This window comes from Cryptomeria japonica, chromosome 11, assembly GCF_030272615.1.
Source record: "Cryptomeria japonica chromosome 11, Sugi_1.0, whole genome shotgun sequence".
Lineage (NCBI taxonomy): Eukaryota > Viridiplantae > Streptophyta > Pinopsida > Cupressales > Cupressaceae > Cryptomeria > Cryptomeria japonica.
This window is the reverse complement of record NC_081415.1, coordinates 33,345,035-33,372,282: the sequence shown is the minus strand read 5'-3', so window position 1 is coordinate 33,372,282 and position 27,248 is coordinate 33,345,035. Positions and strand designations below refer to the sequence as shown.

Sequence of the window (27,248 nt, the reverse complement as noted above, 5' to 3'; positions counted from 1 at the left end):
TTAAAAAAATAATAATAATAATAATTTTATAATTATATTAGAGAATTCTATAAAAATAATAACACTATATAATTCATAAAGAACTAATAAATAATTGTGTAAAACGAAATGTATCAATGTATCTTGGATCACACTGTATAATCCATTATCCGAATGTGAAACAAAATAATGGATCATAGAATGTGATCCAAAACTCACCAATAAAAAATCTTTGCAGTTACCAAACCTAAAGAACGCTCTCTACTGCTGCTCTAATGGCCTGCGGAAATAATGCCATATATCAAAACATAAATGAAAAGGATTTAGGGAATGTACAAAAATAAATTGAGACCGATTCTAGCTAACATCCCTGCTCTAAAATATTCACAATATTCTTTAAATCTGACTTTCATCAGAGATGCAAAACAACAGCAGTATTATACGTACATATATGCAAGTCTCATTTGAGTCCCGCACTATGCATCTAGAGGATTTCAAGACCAAATAATTTGGAGTCAAAACCGTGGAAGCTGCAAATTATTTTTCTTTCAGGCCATTTTTTGTGCAGTAGATTTTATTCAGAAATAAGTAAGCAATTGAAGAAAAGGGTTTTTATCTGGGGTGAATTTTTCACTATTTGGGATAAGTAGAAGGAATATATTTACTCCCGATTTCTCAACTAGTGGGATCCAACAAAACTCGCTTTTGACAGCTTGACTCAGGACTTTGTTAAGTTTCGCAACTATGGTTTGAGACAAACGGTAAACCCAACTTTAAATGGATGCACCACTCGTATTAAACAGTTAAAAATACAACTCTTAGATGTGGAGAAAAACATCAAAAATTTCGCTTAACCAGATTGGACTACAGCTGCAAAATTTAAAATTCAGAAGCCATTCACAATTCCTGCCATTGGGCCATCTGACCAAAATCCATCCACGTTATAGCATCTCAACATTCACTTCATCCATAACAGCATCCATATCCATCTGCAAAGGAAAGCTTTCCATCAAAATGCTGGTGCGGAACAAATTCTCCTTCCTCAATTTCTTCATCCCTGAAGGCCAGGTCATCCAGATGTACAAGATCATCAAGTTCATCAAAATTTGAAGGTCTTAAATTTTTCTCAGGAACTGAAATCAGGTTTTCTAAAAATACATTCTCTCCTTGCTCAGTTTCTTCTTCTCTGATGGGAAAACCCTCTAGATGCACACGATCATCAAGTTCATGAACATTTAAAGGTTCTACAGTTTTTTCAAGGACTGGCTTCATATCCTTGATAAATCCAAACTCTCCTTCCATGATTTCTCCATCCCTGAGGAGAGTACCCTCCAAATGTAGAGCAGGTTCATCAATATTTGAACCTTTAAGAATTTTTTCAGGAACTGGACACAAACCTTCTGAAGGTTCAAATTCTTTTTCTTCAATTTCTTCTTCCTTGAAGGGAGCGCACTCTTGATATGCAAGGTTCTCTAATTCATCAACTTTTGAAGGGTTTAGAACTTCTCGGGGAACTGGATTCGTATCTTCTGAAAGTTCAAACTCTATCAAATTTGATGGCAAAACAACAAGAATAACAGGATACTCAATAATAGTTTTCCACGCAAGTTGAGAGCGCAACGGTTCCATAATGTTCAGGTCAAAATATACCTTTCTGTCACCCTGCTGAAAGCAGTTATAATTATACACACAAAGAAGAAACGTAAATCCTGATATTATGAACATATAAATAACAACAAATTTTATTACCTCCATATATTCCTTCTTGAGCAAGAGCTTCAAACTTTCAATGGGGTTGTTGCAGAAATGCCTAAGTTTATGTCGTATGACTGGATTCCCAGGACCAATTGTCAGATGTTTTTCCAGTATACTTTGTAGACTTGCATGTTCATCCATTCTGAACCAATAAACAGAACCTGATGAATTATTTTATCTCATATACGCATATTCTTGAAAACTCATAATTCAGAAGAATCCAACATTTTGGAAGGCAAACAATGATTCACATTTTCTAAGAGAATGATGAATACCAATCTGGATTATTAACAACAGGAAAAAATTCTCAAGAACTTCACTTTCTTCAGATACCATCACCAAGGTAAATGGAACTACCTGTGGTCAATATACGTAACATCTGTTGAATGAAACTGCCACTCAACTGTCCAGCATATGCATTTTCGACTGCAAAGCAGTAAAAGGTATTCTTAGAAAACTGACAATTTAACCATTCATGCTTGTTTGACACCAACACAATTGAGTAAAAAGATAGATTCTATTTTCTATGTTAATCCAATTTTTGACGCTTGAAGCTCATATCTAATAGCATCATATTCATAAACCTATCCTTCACTAATTACTACACTAAAAAAACACATTTTTTGCATGACCAACAGTCAAATAAAGGTAAATGCACAAGTAGATTTTTTTTAAAACGCGATTAGATTAAAAGATGCTAGTGAATCAAGATGCCCCTTATAAAATTTTGAATGAATGAGCAGAGAAAACTAAGGGTAACAAGCTCACATACCATTTAAATATTAATATTACAATTTGTTGAAACAATGAACAAAACTAAAAGAGATGAAATATTAAATAATATTTTAAAATTGAACATAAATAATTTTAAACATGGCAAGGGCGAATAAGAAAAAGCAAGTGTTGGAGAGAGTTAAGTTGGCAAATACCGCATGAGGGGGGAGTTGGTTATGTTTTAGTTGATAATAATGGTGACTTTGTGCTTGGTGATTCCATATTTTCAAGCTAACAAACCAATAATTATGTGGAATGGACAACATTACTAGTTGGTCCCAAAGCAACTTGAGGGATTCTCAGATTGTTGCTCAGTGCGGTAAATAAAATAAAGGTCAGTGCCCTAATCAAAACATTTTTTTAAGAAATGGTTGTGCCAATCAAAATTTCTTTCTTCCCAGATTTCTCATTACTATAGGTCTCAAAACAAAGGACACGCTTTTTGGCTAATCAAGTGGTTATGCTTGAAGATATTTAAGATTGGGATAATTTAGTCTTAATTAACTAATAATAGAATTGGACCAGCCGCCTTAGGCTATGCTTGTTTTCTATAGTCATTATACAGCAAGAGCTTGGGTTTTGTCTTAAAGATAAATAACAGGGCAGAATTTGTTTCACGCACTACAGTACTTGGTTGGAGCCATGTGAGGGGCTTGATTTAATGCATGGGATATCATGCAAGGAGTAGAGAAGAGTTGTTGTGGCATGCTGGAAAGTCCAATTGGCAATTCAAGATTGGCTTGGTTTGTAGATGCAGGAACTTTGTTGCTGCTCAGTGTTATATCTCCTTTCTATGGCAAGGGTAGCCATCTAGGGACCTGCTCAGGCAAGGCCCATTTACAGAAACACTATTTAAAGAGGAATGAGGCCGAGTTGAAGTTGGTTAAGGCTATTTGAAGCAAGAAAGGTTTAATAGACAGTGGTTATTTCAGATTACAAGGAATGATACTAGATGGCATGATGAAGAAGGATGGCATGATGAGGGAGAATGGCTGTGGATGCCTCACTGGGTACACCACCTCATATGAGATGGTGAAAGGCGACGAGGCCAAGAGGGATGGGATATCCGCTCTTGGGCGTAGAGTAAAGGATACATGACTAAGATAATTATGAATATATGATTAATAATTATAAAAATGCCTCACATGTTTGGATAACTTATTCTCCTTCTCAGTCTATTTGCACCTTTAGTTTCTTTAACTGCAGATGCTTTCTTTGCAATAGGGTGCATTTTCACAATGGCCAGAATGCCAAAAGCCCGGATTGATGTAAAAATGGAATGATGTCCATATATCATTCTTTTTCAACATAGAACCATTGCCTTATATCTCTTTTCAAATGTAACAAATCTCTAAACAAAGCTTTGTCAAATAGATTGACTGCAAACAAATTGCTGGTGAACCTTTGGCATTCAATTTCTACTTCGCTCTTCTTCAATGGAAGTGACTATATGAATTGGACACAAATTTCACCAATTATACTGTTCCCTTTGAATGGAAATGGCATGGAATCACAACAAGGACACATTGAGCGATTGAATTGAGCACAATGGTGTTCTTCCTCCTTCAAAGTAACCTGCTCTTATATCATATTTAAACTAGGTTGCCGGTTCGGGTTCGGGCGCCGGTTCGGGTTCGGAGAACCGGTACGCCGGTACGGCAAAATTTTGAAAAGGGGTTTGGGGTCGTTAGTACAAAACCATGTAAATTATATATATATATGCAGCCTATAAGCATGAATTAAGATTAGCATGCCACAAAGCATCATATAAACAACAAAACCAATATAAACTTGTGATCATAGCATCATGATCATACCATAACAGCATCATATACATCAAGTTTAATATCAAAATGATAAAATATTCAAGTATCATTGTTTCAACTTTCAACAATTTAAAGTGTGATCATCAAATGGATCCTCTAATTCTTCATCCTCATTCTCCTCTCCTCATCATTGACATTGACATTAGATGAATCAAAGCCAATGCCACTTGCACTTGCACTTGCACTTTAAGTTTGCTCGCTATCTGAGTCATCAAATGCAACAAGCTGAGAAGTGAAATCATCCAAATCAGTATGTTTTGGCTCCATATCCCACATCTTCGTTTCCCCTTGCTTGTAGTCATGTTGCTTGTGTGAAATGAGCCAAGTTCAAGTTTTAAAACTCACTTTTAGGGTCATATTTTACTTTTTTATGTGGTGGAATTCAAAATAAATTAAATTTTGCAAAAACAAAATCCATTTTTGGGCTGTCAGACCCCTGGGTTCGACCTGGGTCCTCTTGGGTTTGCCCTGGTTCGAACCAGGCCTGTGAATCACGAACCCTGTCCGAACTGTTGAAAATGGATAGCTAAGTTCGGATTATATTTTAATGATGCCTAGTGGCAACTAAAATATTAATCACATTGTAATAAGGTTAAGCAATTACATGTCTAATAGGGCTGGGCCCAAAATGAAACGTGGTATAACTTGCAATTTATGTAGGGCCCAAAATGAAACGTGGTATAACTTGCAATTTATGCAGGCCCCGAATTGGGCGCCAAAAGGGCAAACTTAAAATATGTAAAATGGCGGCAATTTGTGTTAAAGCCGACTTGGGAAAACTTGAACATGAATCTTGTATATAAACAAGATTCATTTCACACTTCAAATATATTACATTATCTTCATCAAGAGTCGTTCACCTTATGCGAATTTAGTCAACGAACTTGGAAGGAAAGAAAGCGATCTAAGTCTTCATACTGCTGCAAGTCTATCTGATTATTGAGCGAATCCATTGGACAGCTTGCTGGGCAAAGTGGTGTCCTATACTTCAGCGATCTCCTTCTCCAAGTGATGTCAATATTCTGCTCTCTCTAAAGATATACTACAACTGCATATACTTGATTTGAATCTGCCCTAGATTGGCACTACAATCAGATAAGTAATCTGATATATACCGTTCATGTAATCTGCTTATAAATAAAGGAACTGATCTGAATCTTTGATGCTGGGTTTTTTCTCCAAGAGGGAGGTTTTCCCAGGGTATTTGTGTCTTGTGTCGTGTGTTTTATTGTTATTTCTGCTTATTCTCAGCCTGATTATAATTTAATTAATTAGATTAACATCTGATTGCCTAAATTTTACACGAACCACAGGCAAACCGGACTCGAACCCCAAACCAGGACCGGACTAGACCAGTACCAGGGGTCTAGGGGGCCGAACCCGGTAACTCAGTATTTAAATGGTGAGAGCCCACAAAGTTACAAACTACACCAAGACAAAAGAACTGAAACTAGATTTCATATAATACAGGATTACAAAAGATTAATATAACATTTTGCTTGCATTGGCTTATAAAGCCATTTTCCCATTACAACCACCTACACTACACAACTACCTAATGGAAAATTTCCAGACAAGACATTTTCTAACCTATTTATGAATGAACACACTTAACATTTGTTATTTACTAACATACTAGCCTTTATTACTATTGCTAATAATCTATGTTACTGGATTTGGCAAGAATGCCCACCGTATCCTATGGGTTTGGTACGGGTCCCGGTCCGTTATGGGTCCATCTGTGGGTATGGCTTAAGTTCGTCAAGGCAGAACCCTGTCTGGCATCTGCTCTATTCGCTATGTTTTCACTGGTAACAACTTTTATTACTAACCAAACTTTGTACCATTTTAGGCTTTTGTTGAACCATATCACTAGTAACAGAAGTATTCATTGGTAATGGCATGAGGTCCTGATCTGGGTATGGGTATAGGAAATTTTTAGCATAATATTAAAATATTTATATGAATTATACATTATTAATATATAATTGATATATAAAATAATTTTTATATATAATATTAAATGTATGATGTATTTAATATATATATATATATATATTATGTTATATAATATATTTATATTTACTATTTATTTATATTTATTTAAATATATGTTTACTATTTTATCTATATTTATAATTTGAGACTTAAGTATTTTCATTTTTGCAAGTTATGAATAAGGTATTTAAATATTCTATTTATTGGCAATTATGAGTATCACTCTTCTTATAATTTATAATTTTATATATATTCCTATGTTCCACAAGGACACATCCCTTGTGTTGGTATCCAAGTTCCCATATTGGGGATGGTATGAGGATGCGGGGACAGCTTTTACAAGTACCCTGCCCGTCCCCAACCAAGCAAAGTTTCAAAGTACCCTGCAAGATTTTAAAAAAACATATTTTTTAATTTGAAAAAGGGCTGATTGGGCCCACAAGGATCCCCAAACCACATTAAACAATACCAAAACCTAATATAAGCATTAAATAACCAAAAAGAAGAAAAAGACATTCATTTTTAGATTTGCAAAGAACGAGAAGAGCAGGCAAGAGAAGGAGCAGTAACTCAGACTCGAGTTCTGATTTTGATTTAGACTCTTAAACCTACCATGTGCTAATTATGGACAGCCATATATTTTCTTACTTCTGTCATTTCATTATAATGGGCAGCTGATTATGGACTTCTATGTTTATTCACAGTTTTTGTCATTTCAAAGTTGATACTTGGAGCCTTTGGGAATTTTTGCTATAATTCTAATATAATATGCATGCACATTGACAATGAAAGCATTTGAATTTTGTTCATTTGTTTGTCGATTCTCATGTGAAATCTCAATTCAAGTCTAATGCTATGTATTAAACTTCTACAAAGTCTCTGATGAATGTTTTATCAATGTTATGATATGCATATTTGAAATTTCTCAATATTTTTAAAAATTCCCCTATTTTTTTTAACAGACGTCCCCTAAAAAATGGCCCAAAAATACCCCCATACTGGAAACACATCCCACCAACCCTTGCTGTCCCCGAAACTTGGCGGAACATAGATATATTCCTGTACCCATACCCAAGAAAAAAAAATTGACTCATACCCGAATCTGCAACTTAGCTGATAACCATACTCTGATTTTATATATCCAACAGCCTCTAAAGTAACTCCAAGCCATTGATGTTGCTTGTTCCATCCACCAACTAATCTCCCAATCACTAGAGAAAGGAAGAGACAAATTTAAATTTTATTAAGGCATTTACTCCTCCGATTAAGCATTTAATCATCATTGCATTGTGATTTACTGCAGTGATTATCATAATGTGATTCATATTTCAAGTGATGGGCGTCCACCTTAGTGTACAATAAAAGGCCTCTTTTACTTTGTTAATGCGAGTGCAGAGAGGAGCAATTTCTGTAGAAGGAAAGCCACTGTAGAAAACTGATAGGTATTCGGTCAAAGGGACTTAGTAGAATATTTCTCCACCTGCTCTAGCCAAATTTTGCCAAGAGTCGTAGAAAGTGTATCTTGCTTTTCAGTAAGATGAAATTTGACTTGTAGTTTAGAATAGGATGCTAAAAATTTGAAGATTTCGGGTAATTGCAGTGGGAGGAGCAATGAACCTAATATTTTAGTGCTCTGCTCAAATCATCTTCCCATAGAGCTAGTAATCTCTGTTAAGAAGTTGATCATCCATAAGCTTAAAAAATTAAATATACTTATCTCCATTCACAATAAGGGTACTAGCAGAAAAATAGCTACATAGGTTGCTACTTTCATTGATGTGGAGCTTCATTTAGACTAAACCAAAGAACAACAGAAATATTAAGTTTAACCATCACTACAGCACTGATTTTTTTTAAATGAATAAAAGTCAATTTCATTGATGTGAAACTTTATTTGGACTGAACCAAGGAAGAACGGAAATATCAACCACCACTATAGCCCTGAAATTTTAAAATGAACGAATAGAAATCCTGTAGTGTCTTGATAGCTTAGCTGCAGAACTCAGCTTCGCAAACAAGATGTTTTTCTTTTTTCTTATCTTAAGTAATCCCAGTGAATACTAAACAATGTTACTGACCTTGTGATAATGACCAATGAGCCTAGAATGAATATTTCAGTTGAGAAGAAAGGATGTGAAATGAATTAACATTAAATGATACCAGTAGAGGTGACAGTCCATACACCTCATCTTCTTTTTGTATCAAATATAACTTAATGGAAAAAAGAATTTAATTATGCCATTCGTAATGGTTCAAACACCACAAATGTCACAACAGGCATACTTGCACTACTTCAGCAAGCCAATGGATGATTCTACCAAATACTTAGAGAAACTTGGTACATTAAAATACATGTAAACCATTAAACAAATTTACCAGCAAGTGAGGAAAAAAACATAATACTCAAAATGCAAGAGACCGGTTTACATTTCAGACTGTAAAGTAATTAAAATTCTACATTACCTATCATGAAAAATGAAAGAAGCTCTGCACTTACAATTTATCATAATACGACCTGTTGATCTTATTCTTCAACATGCCCTTCGGTTGAAGTAAGAGGTTTATGTTACGATTCTTGGCCTGAATATTAAGTCTGCTCTTGCCTCCTCGCATAAACCGAGCTGACCTGCTGTCATCTGCACCAGCTCGAGTCCGCTTGGCAGCTTCTGTCATTCTCAAAATCTCCTCTAACAGATTGTAATCTAAAACAATAACAAACAACTAATTAAATTTAACATATATAGAAACCCAACTTAACTAGCATACCCATCTTTAGAAAAATCTATATCAAAGACGCTAAGAGATATCACTCTCAAGGTGCTTATTCCATTTAAATCACAAATCCAATCAAAAATAGGTGTCTCAAGAATGATGTCTCTTGTTATCTTTTACATAGATTTTCTAAAGATAGGTATGCTAGTATAGATATCTTAAATTAATAAATGCATGTATCTCGAAGTCATCAAGATATATCAATGTTATTTTAAAAGGTTTTCTAATTGAAATCTTATTACTCAAAGATTATTAGTCCCAACCGGTGCTAAGAGGGGAGGGGTGAATCAGCACTTGATCTGTTTTTCACAATTAAAACTTTTAACTCTAATCTATATTTATTTAATATTCATCAATATACTTAATCACTGAAGTAAAATATGCATGCATGAAAAGTTGACAGTGACACCAAGATTTATCTTGTGGAAACCCAAATGGGAGAAAACCACGGTGTGAGTAGGAACTCACAAAATTTGCACTCTTTTGGAGTACGCCCAGTGAGGAGCCATCCCTGTTAGGAGATTACAAAGACATTGTTAGGTACCACCCGGTTAAGGGATTTTGTTTAAGGCCGATTAGTGCCTTTACCCTGTTAAAGGTAGCCCGATTAAAGGACTTGAGAACATCAATTAAGATGTCACCCGGTTAAGGGATTTTACAAAAGGGACATGTTAAAGTCCACCCGGTTAAGAGATTTAAGTTGCAATGGTTAGAAAGCAACAAATGGATGATTTGTTGAATTAGCTACTAATAGCTTAATCAGATCTCAATATGAATCACACTCTATTCTCACCGGTTGTGTCTGCTCTGCATAGCACCGGTTTTCTTCTTACACCTTCGGCTCTTCACTCTGTCGGTTCCCTATCTCTCGGCTCTACACTCTGCCGGTTCTCTGTCTCTCGGCTCTGCACTCTACCGGTTCTCTGTCTCTCAGCTCTACACTCTGTCGGTCTACCTCAAACACCCTTTGCTCTTCTAAATCCTTTTAGCACTTCCTCTTATTACGATAATAGATAGTTTCTATTTATTGTTAATGGTTATCTACAGTAAAATTCTGTAAATACTTAGTTAGCTGTTAGCTAGAATAGAATGTTTCTATTCTTCACGATCGTTTCCTAAAGAAACATCGTCTTTCTTCTTGTATATAATGATCTATTGATCTTTGTTAATATTAAGCAAATATTTTACCAATTAGCCTGAATAAAGAATTTGTGAATTCTTTTCTGAGATTTTTTCAGGCCTCTTATTTTTGCTGCAGATTTTTGGAAAAAAAAATTTCAAAAGATTTTCAAACAAAAATTCGTGAAGAATTTTTTCCGTTTTTTTGAAATCTTCTATTTTCGAAATTTGTTCTTGGCGAGGTTGTTAAGGACTCTGTTCATCTCGTGTAACTGGATTCTTCCTGTTTGCAGGGTCGTACTAGCACAACCTCCCTGTATTTGCAAAATCGCGGAGTATTTCTGCGCGGCCTGCTCGATTGACTCTGTCACGCGACCTGCATTTTTGGCAACCTCCCGCGACGTCTGATTGATACTTCCGCTGCCGGTTTGGTTTGTGCTACGCGTCACCCTGCGCGTGTCTTCTGCCTGCCGCAGCAACCCCGAGCATCTATCTGGCGAGGTTTTTCGGCATTTTTCGACGCAGTACAGACCCACCATTTTTTCTGCAACCTGCAACTTGGTCAAACCCGCATTTACTTTCGGCTAGGGTATTGACCCTCCAGATTCAGTCGAAAAAAATTTCTGAGCACAAATTCGTGGTAGTTTTTTCGAGAGCTCAACTGGGCTATCATCCGTTTTTTTTGGGTGCCTCGATTTTTGAGCCAACAAATCCAAATTCCGACAACATATTCTTTTAGGGTTTTTCAAGCTCTCTTCTAGGTGCCTCTTCATTTTTTTGGGTCCTCCGACAGTTTGCCTCGAAGTACGTGCCTTCACAGTTTTTCACAGAAATTTGTGCCATGGCATCTATGATGAATATTCTACTCGAGGGAAATCAAAAGTTCAATGGTCGGAACTATTGCACATGGAAGCAGCGGATGCTCACCATCTTCGAATATCGCGGCAGCGATCCGGTGGTTATGGGTGCTACTCAGCATTCGACTACAGCTGGTCCTGATCAAGTTGCATATGACCAGCATAATCGAGAGGCAGTGATGCTTCTCAAATTATCCGTAGCTGATGATCAGCTCCCTCAAATTCCATCCGGCAAAACAGCTGCCGAGATATGGGCGCATCTCAAAACCCTACATGAGACTTCTGATAAAAGCAGGGCCTTCTTTCTCAAGAACACTTTGTTTTCTATTGTCATGGATGAGCGGAAATTGCTCCAGGATCACCTGAATAGGATTCAGGAAATCTATGATCAGATGGAGGAAGAGGACATTGTGGTAATCACCCTTAAAAGTTTACCCAAGTCCTACGCGCATTTTATCAAAACTCTCAACATCACTTCTACTGGTGTTGATCTGAAGTTCACAGATCTCTGCACACTTCTACTTCGACAAGATCGGTGGACACAGCAGTTCGGTAGCAATTCCAACTCCACCTCCACAGAACAAGCCTTTGCTGCTAAATCTTTTCACAAGGATAAGGGCAAGTCTCATTCCCAGCAATCTTCTCAGCAGAAACCCTCTGCTCCTGCATCAGAAGGCTCCCAGAAAAAGAACATTCAATGCAACTATTGCCGCAAGATGGTCACATGAAGGTTGAATGTCGGAAGTGCTTAGCTGCCCCAGCTAAGCAATCTAGTTCGCAGCCCAAAGCAAACAATGCAGAGCACACTGAGCAAACAGAATCTGCCTTTTACGCCTTCATGGCTAAAAGACCCACAGATCATGTCAAATCGTCTGCCTGGTATATTGATTCAAGGTGCCTCTCGTCATTTCACCCACCGTCGAGACTGGTTCACTGACTACCAGCCTTACTCAGATTCTGTTGTATTTGGTGGCAGGGAAGAATACACGATTGTCGGCAAAGGCAACATTCAGATTCAGTCTGCTGGGAGGAATCTCATTTTCCTCGATGTCTTCCACATTCCAGGGATGGAACTCAATCTACTCTCAGTCAATCAGATGTTGTGACACTCTCCACGGTTGGATGTCACCTTCAATTCACATCAGTGCACCATCACTGATCGGGAGACTCAATCAGTTGTTGCAATTGGTCTTGAGGATCATGGTCTTTTCAGATTTGCAGATTCCGGTGTTTCTCAAGACCTAGCTATGGCTGCTCGGTAGTCTTCTCTCAGTACACTTTGGCATCAGCGATATGGGCACTTAAATGTGCGCTATCTTGCTCAGCTTGCTCGGGACGCGCTTGTCCTCGGATTGCCAGCAATTTAGACTCAGCAGCTTGGAGTTTGTGATGCATGCCAGGTTGGGAAGCAACATCGCACACCCTTCAAGAGTGGCGATTCATGGCGGGCTTCTCAAGTACTTCAGCTTGTTCATGTTGATATCTGTGGCCCTATGGCTACTCCTTCTGTTCTTGGGTCCAGGTATTTTTTGTTGTTTGTTGATGATTTCAGTAGAAAAATGTGGGTCTATTTTCTTGCAAAGAAATCAGAAGCGTTTACTGTATTTCAGAAGTTTAAACCTCTAGTTGAAAAAGAGTCTAGGAAATCTATTATTGCTCTTAGATCAGATAATGGGGGGGAATTTTGTTCTAATGAATTCTCAAGCTTCTGTGATGTTCATAGCATTAAGCGCCAGTTAACCACACCCCACACACCCCAACAGAATAGTGTAGTTGAACGTCAGAACAGAACAATCACTGAGATGGCTAGATCCATGCTCGACCACAGACATGTTCCGAAGCAGTTTTGGGCAGAAGCAGTTAACACTGCAGTCTACCTTTTGAACCAGTCACCCACTATGGCGGTCAAAGGCAAGACTCCGAAAGAGGCCTGGTCAAGTCGCAAGCCCAAAATCAGTCATCTGAAGGTTTTCGGCTCCCTTGCTTATGTTTGGATCCCTAATGCTTCACGAACCAAGTTGGATGCCAAGAGCCAGAAACTTATGCTTACTGGATACAGTAGTCTTCACAAAGCCTACCGCTTGATCGACATTGAGACATCTCGTCTCCTATATAGTCGTGATGTAGTCTTTGATGAGCAATGAGGACCCTTCATGCCTGTATCTTACAGTTGCCATTCATCCTCATCAAATACCAATATCTTACAGTTGCCATTCATCCTCATCAAATTCAGAGCTTTCTTGATTCTTGTCTGTGGTTTCTTCACTCTGAATCTGCATACCTTTGTTGAACTGCATCTCAATGCTACCAATAGGTCCAGTACATGAGTCAATAGTACCACTGGCACTTTGGTTTGAAGTGTTGCCCAAACCTCTTCTTTCACATTTGGACCTCCAGATTTGCAGTGCCCTATCGTAAGGAAAAGTGTGGACATCATGCCTAGATGTATAGAGCCTCAAGCAATTTTCCAAATTTTTGTCTAGTTTGTTTCTTAGCTTTGATTTTAGGAACCCCAAAGCACTGAAAACTCTCTCATCTTCCACCGAACCCAATATCATGGTAAGACATAAATCAGCAAGCATCAAATATTCCGGCATTGAATCACGCAATACTGAGTTCTCAACTATAGTTTTCCAAAGCCTTGTTACTGATCCCTCTTCGTGGGGGTTCTCCATTTTGCCATATTGTTCTCTCATAGTGTATGCAAAACGAGATGATTGCTCTCGAAGATGAGTTTCGTCTAATATTCCATTTATAGTTACTCCATTCAATTCTCTGGATATGCAAAATTGTTTTATCAAAATCAGTAGCTTACTTCGAAAATCAGATACAATGTTGAGGCTCCAATAATGAGGAAACACAATTGACATGGCTTCAAGAAGGTTGTCAAGAGAGAATCTGCTTCTAATTTGTGAGGAAAGATCATACGCAATTTTCTTCACAGAAGTAGTTACACTTTCAACAATCTTGTCGAAATCTTCCCTTGTAACTCTTGCTAGTTGCTTCCTGGGGCGCTTTCCTGGTTCCTCGAGGTCGACCGTGGCATAGAAGTGCATTGGTATCTCAACTCCCCGTACATTGGCACATACCTCCCCGTCTGCACCGATTCGTAAAAAGTTATCAGGATTGTTCAAATCTATGAGTTTCCACTACTTAACAAATTTTTCATCAGATAGTGTTGGTTGATTTCAATAGAGATTGTCGAGGGTCATCATATCATCTTACGCAACGTAGCATATTCTGCAATATACAGAGCTCTTTTTTGGGCAGCCTTCATAATATTCCTCATTTCCTCTAGCATGAGCAGAAGAGCTGCTAAAGTTAAGAGTGTCTCTAAATTACTTAACCTCCGAAGAAGGTAATGAAATTTCGGTTGATCTAATTCGTCGCGAGTTGTGTGAAATAGTCCAATCAAGGATGGATATTCTGAAAACACTCGATGCGTTGGATCATCCAAAGAGATCCATCTGGTATCATTATCCTTGAGAAGCTTGTTTCCATCAGTTATTCCATTAGCAAGGTGTTGAAATTCCATAAATCGCTTGGGACTTCGACAGAAGTGTGAGTAGAGCTCTCTGATTAAAATTTCATTTTTTTTAACCGAAGCAAACTTGCTCACAATTCCAAAAGCTGGATTCATTCTATGAGCCATGCAGTGAATTGCAGTAATGTACAGTGCAAATGAAGTTTCAATCTTTGTACAAAGACCGTTCCTGTGACCTTGCATTACTGAAGCTCCATCTGTTCCAACACAAACCAATTTTTTGGCTACTGTCATGTATCCATACCTCCATATTCAATTAAACTTCTCTTTACTAGTTGAAATAAATTTTCCGTTGTCGCACTCTCCTTCATTTTAGCAACAGATAGTAGATGAGGTTGGCGGATATGATTCTCTATAGTATAAACATGCATACATACCCATGAAGTATTGTCTACTGCCGTAACTTCGTCTAAAGAAAATGCAATAAAGTTGGACTCTTATTTTTTGCTTTACATCTTCTTTTTCAACCTCAGCAAGACAACTTGCCCATTGCCATCCACTGTTTACTGACCAGTGTCTATTAGGATAGTTAGGAACTTTCAAAAAGTGTAATAAACCACTAATTGATGGGAAATCTGTCATAGCACGCCCTCTATTCTATTTGCATTGCTTTTCCAAAAGTAGCTTCAATAGAACCTTTAACTTCAGCAGGCTTCGTCTGTATTTTCTCATGAAAATAATACTCTTCGGCATTCCTCACATGCTTACATTCCTCCTTTGTTTTCCATCTTATCACTGATTTTTCAACCTCGTCTATCATTTGTTTTTCATAAACTTTACCCATATGCTTTTCTATGGTGTCAAATTTTAGCTGCAACCTAATTTCCTTGTTATGTTTCCAAGTGCAAATCTTACACCTGCATTCTATTGGAGGCTCGCCTTCAATTGGATTCTCCAATGGTTCAATGAATGGATACTTTGATACCCAATTAATTTGAAAATTCCTTACCGACATATCCCACTCCCGATCCTTTTTTGATTGTGGTTCACCCTTTTTTGATATGGCTTTTCTTTTCCCCTTCCGTGCATTATCATCAATGGCATTATCACCCAAGTCGATTATATCATTCCGGCTAACTTGGGCATCTACCAAATAATCTTCTTCAAGATCGTGATCTGAGAAATCAGGTTCGCCACCGTCTTCAACATGCGGTGTAGGTGGCGAATTTTGTACTTGTACTTGTGATGATGTACCTTCCTGATTTTCACCACAATCTTTTCCAATGCCAAAGTACGAAGACAACATTCTGCTTTTCGTTGGCCTCTCATGGCCTTCCCCACGTTCAGGTTTCCTACCCCTCTTCCTGTTCGACATCTCAAACGAAATAAAGGCTGCTATAAAAATATCAATTTGTTGAAGAAGCAATAATAGACTATAATGTATAATATATGTTTCATTGGCCCTACGACCTACAATCTAGATGTCTGGGGTCTGAATGTCCCCCCTGAGTCCTGACTACTTGGCACTGACAAGTCGCCACTGAATAAAAATGAGTTTGTTTTCACCATCCACCATTCTCTGGTCCCTAAAAGTGTCATTGTTTTTTATTTCCTCCAGGGCCTTCTCCACTTGCTCAAACCTTGGATTGAAGGCGTCCCTAATCTCTTCAACTCTGGCAATAGTCTTTCCCAAATCATCAACATGCTCAGCCATGGATTTACCTTCACCGATGCTAATAGTTTCCAAAATTTGAATCCTATGACTCGGGTTCTTGTTTTCCTCCACAGCTTTCTTGTGACTATTTATGAGCCAGTCGAGGGTGTCCACAAACCCCTTCAAACCCTCAACAAAAGGGTTAGAAGGGGGGCTTTTTTCACCAACCTTAGCCTAATCAGTTTTGGGGTCTTCACCAACGGTATTCTGTTCGGCATCACTACCAACACTCTGGTTGAAACCATCCCCCGTAATCTTCTCCTCAACGTTTTGGTCTGCATCTGAATCCTTGTTCTGCTCTTTGTCCTCCGTCTTCGGCTCAGAATTGCCCTGCCTTTTCTGCTTTTTCCTTTTCTGAGAAGAAGATTTAGGTTTCTTCTTCTGAGGGGACGGAGAGTCATCCTTTTCAAAGTCCTTAGAGACCTCCGAGGAGGAGGAAGAGTGAATCTGGAAGACCTTCTCTTTGCTTTTTTTCTTGCCCTTGGAAGAGGACGGCTTACCGCTCTCCCGTTTTCTTTTCTTACCCAATTCAACCTCGGAGTCCTCCAAGCTCTCCTCAGTCTCACTTTTCGAATCACCGGCAGAATCCTCACCCACAGAAAATTTAGAGTCTGACCTTTCCTCCTCAGATTCAGAGACAGAAAGCTAGGGGCGAGCGATTTGATTAGCTTTAATATGTTCATAGATTAGAACCATTAGACCTTGGTGCATAGCAATGTCTCCCTTAGGGTTCTCCCTGTAGACTTTGATAGTGGCACTCATCGAGCAAATCAGGAAATAGGGCATGTTAACTTTGTCTTCATACCTGAAGTGGTTGAACAGCACGAAATGGTAACCATGAACTTTGGTAAATCTGCCATCCAGAGTGATGTAGCGCATGATTGCAAACAGAACCTCCCTCCAAGACTTAGCAAAGGCCCTGGGAGGGTAGTAGGTCTTGCTAAGCTTAACCAGGCGCTTCTTCTCCTTAGTAGTTTCAGGGTATCGCTTGATGGCCTCCTTGCTAAGCTTTTTGTCCTTGTAGAAATTACTTCCCTCCCTCTGGAGACCCGTCACCTGAGCAATGAGGTCTTCGTCGATGGTGATAGTTTGATCTCCCATTTTCAGGGTGCCCTTCCTCCAATTTTTGGTGAAAAACTTAGTGATTTTAGCATCCCTCCCATGGAGTCTTTCCATGTACTTCGTTAGCCCGCCCTTCTGCAAGATACTCCAAATTTCCTCCGTTTGTTTCCATTCTTTACAATTACTGGGCTCGTAGCGACGCCTGTTACCTCCCATGATTTCACAGCTCAAACCAGAAACTCGAGAGTTGCAGATAGCTAATGCAAAGAAATCTCTAGATATGGCCCCAAAAACCCAGAAAGCGTGGGCGAAGGTGGCATTCGTCTTATCATTATTGGTACTGACACAATAATAATTAATATTAGTCCTCCAAGTCACGCCATTAGTCATTATATAATCCATTTAAAATCTTTGAGGTGCAGTTATATCGATCCATGAAAATGATCGATCTGGCATCATTAAGAAGATCCTCTTCACCCTTCCAAGTAATCATGTTGTCATGAGTGACCGCCACGTTAGCTGCCCAATCAGCAGGGCCATTTGCTTCCCAATAAATGTGAGAGATGAAACATTTATCAAAGGTTTTAATAAGATCCCTAGCAGCCTTAATAATATTGTTAATAGTCCATGAGGGCTTGGTAATTCCTTTAAGGCAGTTAATGATATTATTAGAGTCCCCCTTGATCCAGAGATAAGGACAGTTCCACCTTTTAACCAGAAGGATGCCTTGGAGAGCAGCCATAGCTTCCGCCATATGGTTAGTTTGGCAACCTATAGGAACATCAACAATTTCCTTACAAATGCCATTTTCATCTCTGAGAATTGCACCACATCCCGCTGGTCCAGGATTGCCTTTAGCAGCACCGTCAAAGTTGATTTTGAACCATCCAGGAGGGGGAGAGTACCACTTAGCTTCTAGTCTCTTACTTTGTTTAGTATCAACCCTAACAGCACTCTTCAGGTTCCAGGAGTTGAGGATGTGAGCTTCCAGGCAATTGACAGGAGTGCAAGGTTCTCCAATGGTCCTGAGGTTCTCCACTATAGCCCTTTGAATTTTCTGAAAAACAACAGCCTTGGGGAGAGAAGTATCCCTGAAGATGCGGTTGTTCCTTTCTTTCCAAATCCCCCACAGGATGTGAGGAAGAGAGAGCTGCCACAAAGTTCTTAAAGAGGGATTAGACCAATGGTAGCTCCAAGAATGGAACAAGTCTTGAATAGAGTTAGGGAACACCCATACCATACAAAAAATCTTAAGAAAGTTTTCCCATATAGAGACAGTGAAAGAACAGTGAATAGCCAAGTGGTCCACAGACTCTTCCTCCTCATTACACAGAACACACCTCTTGGGGAGATTAAAACCTCTAATCTTTAGGTTGTCTGGAGTCAAAATTTTGTTTTGGAGGATAGTCCAGTAGAAGATATTGATCTTCGGAATAAGACCCTTGATCCAAGCTTTAGACCATAAGGGATTCTTTGAGGGGGGTAGAGTCAACACTCCATACATGGAAGAAACAGTAAGGTTGCCTTTGGGCTCAAGTTTCCAAATAAGAATATCTTCTTCATTATTCAGCCAAGCAGAAAACAAGTCTTTCTTGAGATTGATGAGGCCAAGGTGTATACCTTCAATATTTTGCCATTTGTCACCTAACCAGTACCCCTCAACCAAGGAACCAAAAACTCTTTTACAAGGGGCAGCAAAAGGGGCCCAATCAGCGATTTCCAGAGAAGGCTTATCAAGCAACCAAGGATCTTCCCAAAATCTGACTTTCCTACCATTACCAACTCTCCATTTAACCCCTTTGGCTATGTTGTCTTTACACTTTGAAGCATGGTTCCAAATGTGAGAGCCATTGAAGCTGAAATCAGAGTTGATGAAAGAGAAAAGAGATGAAGACAAGAGAGGATACTTACTTCTCCAAATTTCACATCACTCACTGTCAGAGTGGAACAGTCTCCACATCTATTTGGACAAAAGAGCTTCATTGAGAGTCCTGATTCTCCTCAGACCTAGACCACCCTTGCTTTTCGATCTACAAACCTTGTCCCAAGCCACTAAAGCCATTTTCTTCTTTTCCTCAACCCCAGACCAGAGAAATTTTTTTTGGATTTTTTCAATAGCATCAGCAAACTTAACAGGGATTCTGAAGAGACTAAGAGCATAAATAGGAATGCTTTGAAGGGATGCTTTAAGAAGTTGTAACTTGCCAGCCTGACTTAAGAGAGCACCTTTCCAACCAGCAAGTTTTCTCTGAAATTTATCCACCAAAGAACTCCAAAAGGAATCAGGGGGAGAGATGCCCAAGGGGAGGCCAAGGTAGGTAGCAGGAAGAACAGCAATCCGACATTCCAGAATTCTACTAATTCTATGTTGCCTTCTCTCAGGAGTGCTGATGAAAAACACTTCACTTTTAACCCAGTTGATAAGCTGGCAAGAAGCAGACGCATACTTGCATAGGGTGTCCTTCAGGATTCTAGCTTCCGAGATACTGGAATCCCCCATAATGATGGTATCATCCACAAATTGCTGGTGGGAGCAGGTGTGATCAGCAAAAGAGGGTTGGAGACCTTTCACCATACTTTCCATGTACCTGCCAAAGCATTCAGCCATAATGATGAAGAGAATAGGGGAGATGGGATCCCCTTGCCTCAAACCTCTGAAGGCTTTAAAAAAAGGGGAGGGGGAGCCATTAACAAGAACAACAAAGGAGGCGGAGGAGAGAAGTTGCTTGAAGAGGTCCACACATCTGTTAGAGAAGCCAAAAGCCAACAGAACCTTCATGAGGAAGGACCAATCCACCCAATCATAAGCCTTGGAGAGATCAAGCTTGAGAATAAAACCCTGCTTCTTGGCCATAACAAGGGAATGGATATTCTCATGGACAGTAATGATGGAATCAAGAATTTGCCTTCCTAGCACAAAACCATTCTGCTGAAGACTGGTCAAGGAGAGAAGGACATTCAAGAGTCTGGAGGTGAGGACCTTGGAAATAATCTTATAGAAAGAGTTGCATAAACTGATAGGCTTGAACTTATCCATGGAGTCAGCTCCTTGAATTTTGGGGATCAAAGCAATGAAAGTGCCATTAATTTCTTTCAGTAATCTTCTTGCCCAAAAAAATTCTTTAACCCCATTGGGGACATCTTTCCGAACAATATCCCAGAACTCTTGGAAGAAGAACATAGGGAAACCATCAGGACCAGGAGCTGTATTGCCCTCAAAAGAAAAGACTAACATTTCTGATCTCCAACTCCGAAGGGATGGAAGTCAAAAAAGCATTCTTATGCTCATCAATAAGGCAAGGAATGTTCTGGAGGAAGGCATTTTGAGCATCATCATCCAAGCTCTGATCCCTACAAAGAAGATCAGAGAAGAAACTTTTTGCCTCATTTTTAATCTCCTCCTCCTTGACCAGCTCCACATTGTCCACCATCAATTTTTTGATCCTATTAGCAGCTTTGTGTTTGATAGTCGACATATGGAAGAATCTGGTGTTCTTATCCCCTTCCTTCAGCCAAATACATCTAGATCTTTGCTTCCAAAAAGCTTCTTCTTTTGCAATGATATCGTGGTATCTTTTGAGGATCTCATTTTCTTCTGCAATTGTAACAGTGGAGAATCCACCTTCTGGATTTGGACCTGAATTTTGTTGTCAAATGGATTATCAAAATGGACCTGAAGCATTAGTTGTCAAATGGATTATCAAAATACATAGGGCAATGCCAAAATAGGCTAAATCATGAAAACATCTTCCCGATAAAAAATATATATGATTTGGTGAAGTTGAAACCCCATCTAGTTGTTGGACAATAATATTGAGAATTTATCAGGGTGGTGGCCCACATCCAAACATAGATATGAATTATCAAAATATTTAAAATAATTAAAATTCAAGAGTACATACAATCTAAATGTGATAAAATCAATTTGTTTTGCCAAAAGTTAAAAATAGATAGAATTTAATATAAGAAAATGTCAAAAACTGATTAATTGAAAAAGTAAGGAATAATTGCATATTCAAAATAGCATCATTGCTATAATAAAAATACCAATCACATATTTAATATAACATCACTGCTATATTTAAAAGAATAATTGCATATTTAAATGCTTAATATATATAGTAGCAAATTTTTTACCTTATTAGGGCATATTTAAAAGAATAATTGCATATTTAAATGCTTAATATATATAGCAGCAATTTTTCACCTTATTAGGGCACAATAGTAACAAACAAATAATTATGCTAGTCGCACGTTGTTGGCCTCATTTGTGCCTTCAATTTTCACAATTGAAGACAGTAAAAAACCCTCAAAAAAATCACAATTCGGAATAAATCATTTATATGCTAACATTGGACAAGTTTTTGATGGTTTATAGGGCATAAAATGCACATTTTTGTGATATTTTGAGTACTAATCGTCGTGATTTTTCTAGAAAACACGCCACCGAGTAATGGCATGATTAACTCATTAGGCTTTTTGACCTGTGAGCACTTGCAAGGTTTTTCAACTATGCCCTAACCAAACCATGCAACTATGCCTATAAGTAACAATGCACAAGGGAATCCTCATCTTCCACAATGAACCAAAATGCCCCACTACAATCAATCATGTCGGTGAATAAGGTAATTTACCTAACTAGTTCACTAGTAAGTCCTATTCACATGTTATATTTACTTAGGTCCTAGGTATCTTTCTAGAAGTCTTAGTTGTCATGTGATCTTATCTTGACATTTACTTCTTCTATCCTAGGTAATTTAATGTTTATCGTGTTAGCCATCTCATTGTACAAGATTAAGACACATGTCATGATCTTGTCGATTCCTATCTTTCACCTTCCCTATATAAGCAATGCATCTTATATACATTGTAAGTCCAACATCAATCTAATCCATTGTCCCCATAATCAAGGAATATTTGCTCTTGCTCCTCTCTTGTTGAAGGCATCTTTTGGTTTTGCAAGTGATCCTAGAGGATTGAGTCCATTGGTGACACTAGCAAGTCATAGGTACTAGACTACTGCAAGTCACTTCTTGCAAAGAGAAGCCATACATAGGAAGAGGATACAAATGATTAGAGGACAACTAGTATATTCTCTATGCTAAGTATAGAGCAAAGAGTGTAAAGTTTCAATCAAGCATCTCCTTGATTAACTTCTATACATTGAAGTCAAAAACCAAAACAAGGAAGAAAGAAGACCCACCCTAAAACAACCTCAACAAGATCCACAAAATCGATTGGAGAAGCTTGTTGTCCCCTCATTTGATGGATCCAAAAGTTAAATATCTATTTCTCACTAAGCACAATCTACAAGGAGGAAGAAATTAAATTTGCTATGCTTAACTTGGAGGAGTCACTCATTAGTGGTGGAACCACAATTTGACTACATAGGGGCACGGGTTTGTATATGCATTTGATGATTTTAGTTAGAGATTTTTGGACAACTTTAAGCAAAAGGATGTGGAGGACACTAGTTATGAAACTACTAAGTTAGAACGGCATCAGGCATAATTGGAGAAAATTGCTAAACGATAATACCAAGACTAGCATGGGTATGATTGCAGCCCTTTTAAGGGCACCAAAATGTCATCTATTCAAAGTTCATGGGGAGTTATTTCAACGGTGGACTACTATGCTAATTGATAGTGAGGTTACTTGCAACTTTATTAATGAAGGCCTTGTGGCTAAAAGGAAAGTGAAAGCGAAGAACTTCTAAGAGTATAATGTGATAGTTGCAAATGGTTTCACTATCTCATGCATCAAGATAATGAGTATGTATGTAGGAAAAATCCATCATCCCAAGAAGTTGAAGACCAAATTGATAGAAATCTGTGCAAGTGAACTAGATATCGTCCCCTTATGGAATGTTTTTCAAACATTTGCAAGTGAAAATAATAGAAACTCCAACAAAGCAAATAAAGAAGCAATGATCTGAAGTTAGTGCTTGACAAGAAGTATTTTGCAATAAGGGCATTACCAAAAATTAGTAAAAAGGATTTAACTCTCAATCTACGTTGCAGGGTATGCAAGTATTAGCACCTACACCGACACCCAATTCACCTAGGTCTGGGTTCGCCCAGGGGTATGCCCCAAATGCACCAAATTCCCTATGGGTATGCGGGCCATATACCCATAGGGAATTTGGGGCGTTTGGGGCACACCCTAGGCATACTTGGGGCAACCCCACGAGTCCCAAGGCCAAAAAGCACCCAAGAGAAAATTAAAAAAAATTGACTTATTATTTTGCATCCAAAAACCCTCAAATGCCCCTAAAAGTATCATTTCACCCAATATAAAGATCATTTTTCTCTCTTTTCTCATTTTCTCTAAAAAGAAAATTTGAAGGCATTGCCCCCGAACCCCCACTTCCAGCCTGATTCCTCGCACAGCCTCTATCATTCAATTTTTCTCACATCTAATACCTTGTGTAACTTATTATTGCTGCCCCTCAAAACCATTAAAGTCTTCACTCCCAAACCCCCACTAGTTATTGGGATCTCTTATCATATAAGAAATTTGATTACAATGAGGGGGTCTGGGAGTGGAGACCAGAATCAAGAACATAGACAGCTAAAATTATCACTATTAAATGCCAATTGATAAAGATAATATTAATTTATTAAATATTTAACTATCAATTGGCATTTAACATTTATCTTTATCACTACCATTTTGGCATTTGGCATTTGGCATTGATCAATGATGAAGTATCATATTATCAAATGTATTTAGTTTTACAATTCTGTATATTTCTTTCAAAAAATTGTGTGTGTGTGTATATATACTCACCCAAATGTACTGTACCCAAGAGAAAAAAATTGTTATACCAGTGTACCTGTATCTTGAATCCATACCCATTCCCATATTTATCTTAGTAACTTAGTTCTCAATACCTCGATTAGGGTGCTTCCTTTGCAAGATTTGTGTTCTGTTCTACCATCTTATAGAAATCAAGGAACAGCAAGAAGGGTAAGGGGGAATACATCATCTAGGTTTATCCCAAATACTTTTGTGATGTTTTTGTTCACATATTTCAAGCACCAGCTCTCTTAAGGACCATGTTAGTGATAAAGGACTCTCTTGGAGTCCTAATTTCAGACTTCATTCTACAGCTGAAGGCACTTAGAGACCTTTCCTCTAGCTATGGGTCCATGTGGCAGCACCTTGCATGTGTTAATTCTCCTCAAGAATGAAATATTGGAAGTGTTCATAGCACCTTGCATGTGCTAATTCTCCTCAAGAATGAAATATTGGAAGTGTTCATAGAAACTTGATTCTGTTGCATGAACATTCAGATTTTGTTTCAGACATTGCAAACATTTTGTCATGACCCAATCCCAGCAATAGATGAAACAACAGATCAAACTATGAAATTGTCTTATGCTAGTAAGACTTCACAATTTCATGATCCTAGGGCACTCAATACTCAATCATTGTCAGCAATCGCAGTATTAATAAAAGCAGCGAATCATCGTGGGGATGAAGGCGGCGACAATCAAATGGTGATAATGAAATAACAGTTCATGCCTTAAAAATTGTTACACCTTGAATAATATCTGATCGTCCCTCCTAATGGCAGCGATTCCCCCAAGCAGTAACAAACATAAATTATAATTAAGTATTAAGAATAGTAAGGTGTGATTTGACTAACGATAAGAAGTGTTTCAAAATGTTAAACCAGCAATTCATAAGACTGTTTAGTTATGAAAGGGAACAGTCATACAAGGAAGAGTCGCTCCTCTTCCAAGAAGTTGTAACCGCATGAGGAGACATGATTGTTCACCATCGATGGAAGGTACAAGAATCCATCAAGGAGGCATCGAAGAAGTAATCATCGGGCAGTAGATCTGAAAACAATCTGCAGAACTGAGAAAACATATATTGACCAGCAGCATTTATAATTATTTAACAGTGTGGTATGAAATATAATGCATAATGATTGGGCTGTTATGTTACTGATCTTTCATTTAATAAGATGTAGAATAATGTATAAATAACATATGAATATTGTTATATCCATTTCTATGTTTATTATTGTTCTTTCTATGATTCTGCATAATAGACTGGTTATTAAGATTCCCCTAAACTTATCATCCAATCGATCATTTCATTTTGAAGGGGAGACAATACATACAAAGGATTGCAAGTAGCTAGGAAGCCACGCTAGTAGAGACACCCCAAGTGGAGCTGGGAGTCGGGAATAGAGGTTGTCATTCCGTACTCCTGGGCTCGGTGGAATGGCTTGATGAGCCTTGGATGGTCTCCCAACTGGTGCTCCCTTAAGATGATGAGTTGGTTGGATAAAATTTCACGAGGGAATTCCATATGTATGTCACAGCAGTAAATCTGAATTATAATTGTATAATATTGGTGTATGTGTTTATTTATTTTGTGAAACTAACCTGGTTGCAGGCCCTATATCAGAATACTGAGATACAACTTCCATTTCCAAGCATTATTCAAATTTTAATTGAAGAATTTTGGGCAGATTTGGTTTAAGTCCCAGTAGGGGACATTACACATTTTAATGGCTGCGGCACAAAAAAAAAATATGTTTTGCTTAATGCATTGGCTTGCTTGAATTTGAACTCGACTCTTGAGCAATTTTTTTGGCATGGGCTTGAATGGGAAGGTGATGACAGAGGTACATATTCCAGCATTACCTTATAGTCCTCATTTTTTCAGGAAAAATATTGCCCTGAGAAGAACGCATGCTCATGCTATTATGAATGCTGCATTTGAATATAAAATTAATCCCTAGACAGATAACAAACTCACAGAAAAATCGCAGCGAGACCCTAAGCTTTGGGATGAATGTTTGATTCATTTACAGACAATACTAGTACCTGATCCTTCTTTTGGGCATTCAAATTATCAGTCCTTATTAGTGAATGCTACAAAGTTATACTGTATTTATGATCCTTAAATTCCTTATCTGTCCAACTTTGTTCAGCAGATAAACAAGAAATGTGACCAATTTCATCAGGATCTGTCATTTTTAATCAGGGGCACCCATCAGAGCATGCAGTGTCAATGTCCCGCCCAAGATTATCAGCTCAGGCGCAGGTCACAGGGGAAGTAGAGTACTTAGAAGATTTATCAAGCCCAAGTACTCCAAGTAAGGATAACTTATCAAAATAATTTTACTAAAATGATCAAGTTTGACATCCAGATTGAAGAAAATAGCAAGAGGGAAGGCAGTATACGCTGCCATAGAAATGAAAGAGAACATACCTGATACAAGCCAATTTTCATCGAATTGTGAGAGAGGCACATACTGCGTTCGGTTTCGCTTGCCTGTGCAACGCGTACGTAATTTGTGAGCTTTGACGCAGGGCAAGCTGCACGAACGCAATCCGCAGCCGGGGCATTTGTATTTAAAAGGGTTTTCTCTGCATTCTTCGCAAATTGCACGCTTTAGATCTTTAACATCTTCCACTTCCTCTTCCGTTGCTCTTTGCTGAGCATTTGCAGTTTCCTTCATCATTGAGATAAAATAATTTTATCAATGCGAGAGAGAATTGAAGTGCCTGCAGAATTTTAAACCTTGAAATCTACATGACCTTCAAACCTTAAACCCTAAAAAATTGGCTTATTATTAAGAAGTTTTTTCATCGACGGTGTTAAACGCCCCTAAAGAGTTTGTGTTTTAGCCCGGTGAAATGGCACCTGTCAGATAGATGTTCAAGAAATTAATAAATATATTTAGTATAGCTATATTAATGTAGAATATGATGCGATGTAGAATATATATATATTATATAATTATTTTAAATATATTCATCTAATTTTAAAAAAGAAAAAAAATTGATAATGGTATTTAGCAAGTTTAATTGCAAGAGGAGGTGAGAAGCGAGGTAAATTGGACACCTCTGATGGAAGGATGGGTAAAAGTGAACTCTGATAGG

The 27,248-nt window shown here is 38.2% G+C and overlaps 1 protein-coding gene across 1 annotated transcript; it reads right to left on the bottom strand.

Moving 5' to 3' along the window:
• Positions 1-741: 741 nt before the first annotated feature.
• Positions 742-26,978, bottom strand: LOC131031364 (uncharacterized). The gene is made up of 5 exons (XM_057962464.2): positions 26,575-26,978; positions 8,830-9,034; positions 2,092-2,160; positions 1,729-1,876; positions 742-1,641 (listed from the first exon to the last, which is right to left on the bottom strand). Exons 1-5 carry the CDS (start codon positions 26,825-26,827, stop codon positions 943-945), a joined length of 1,374 nt encoding a protein of 457 aa, XP_057818447.2. The 5' UTR covers positions 26,828-26,978; the 3' UTR covers positions 742-942.
• Positions 26,979-27,248: the final 270 nt, after the last annotated feature.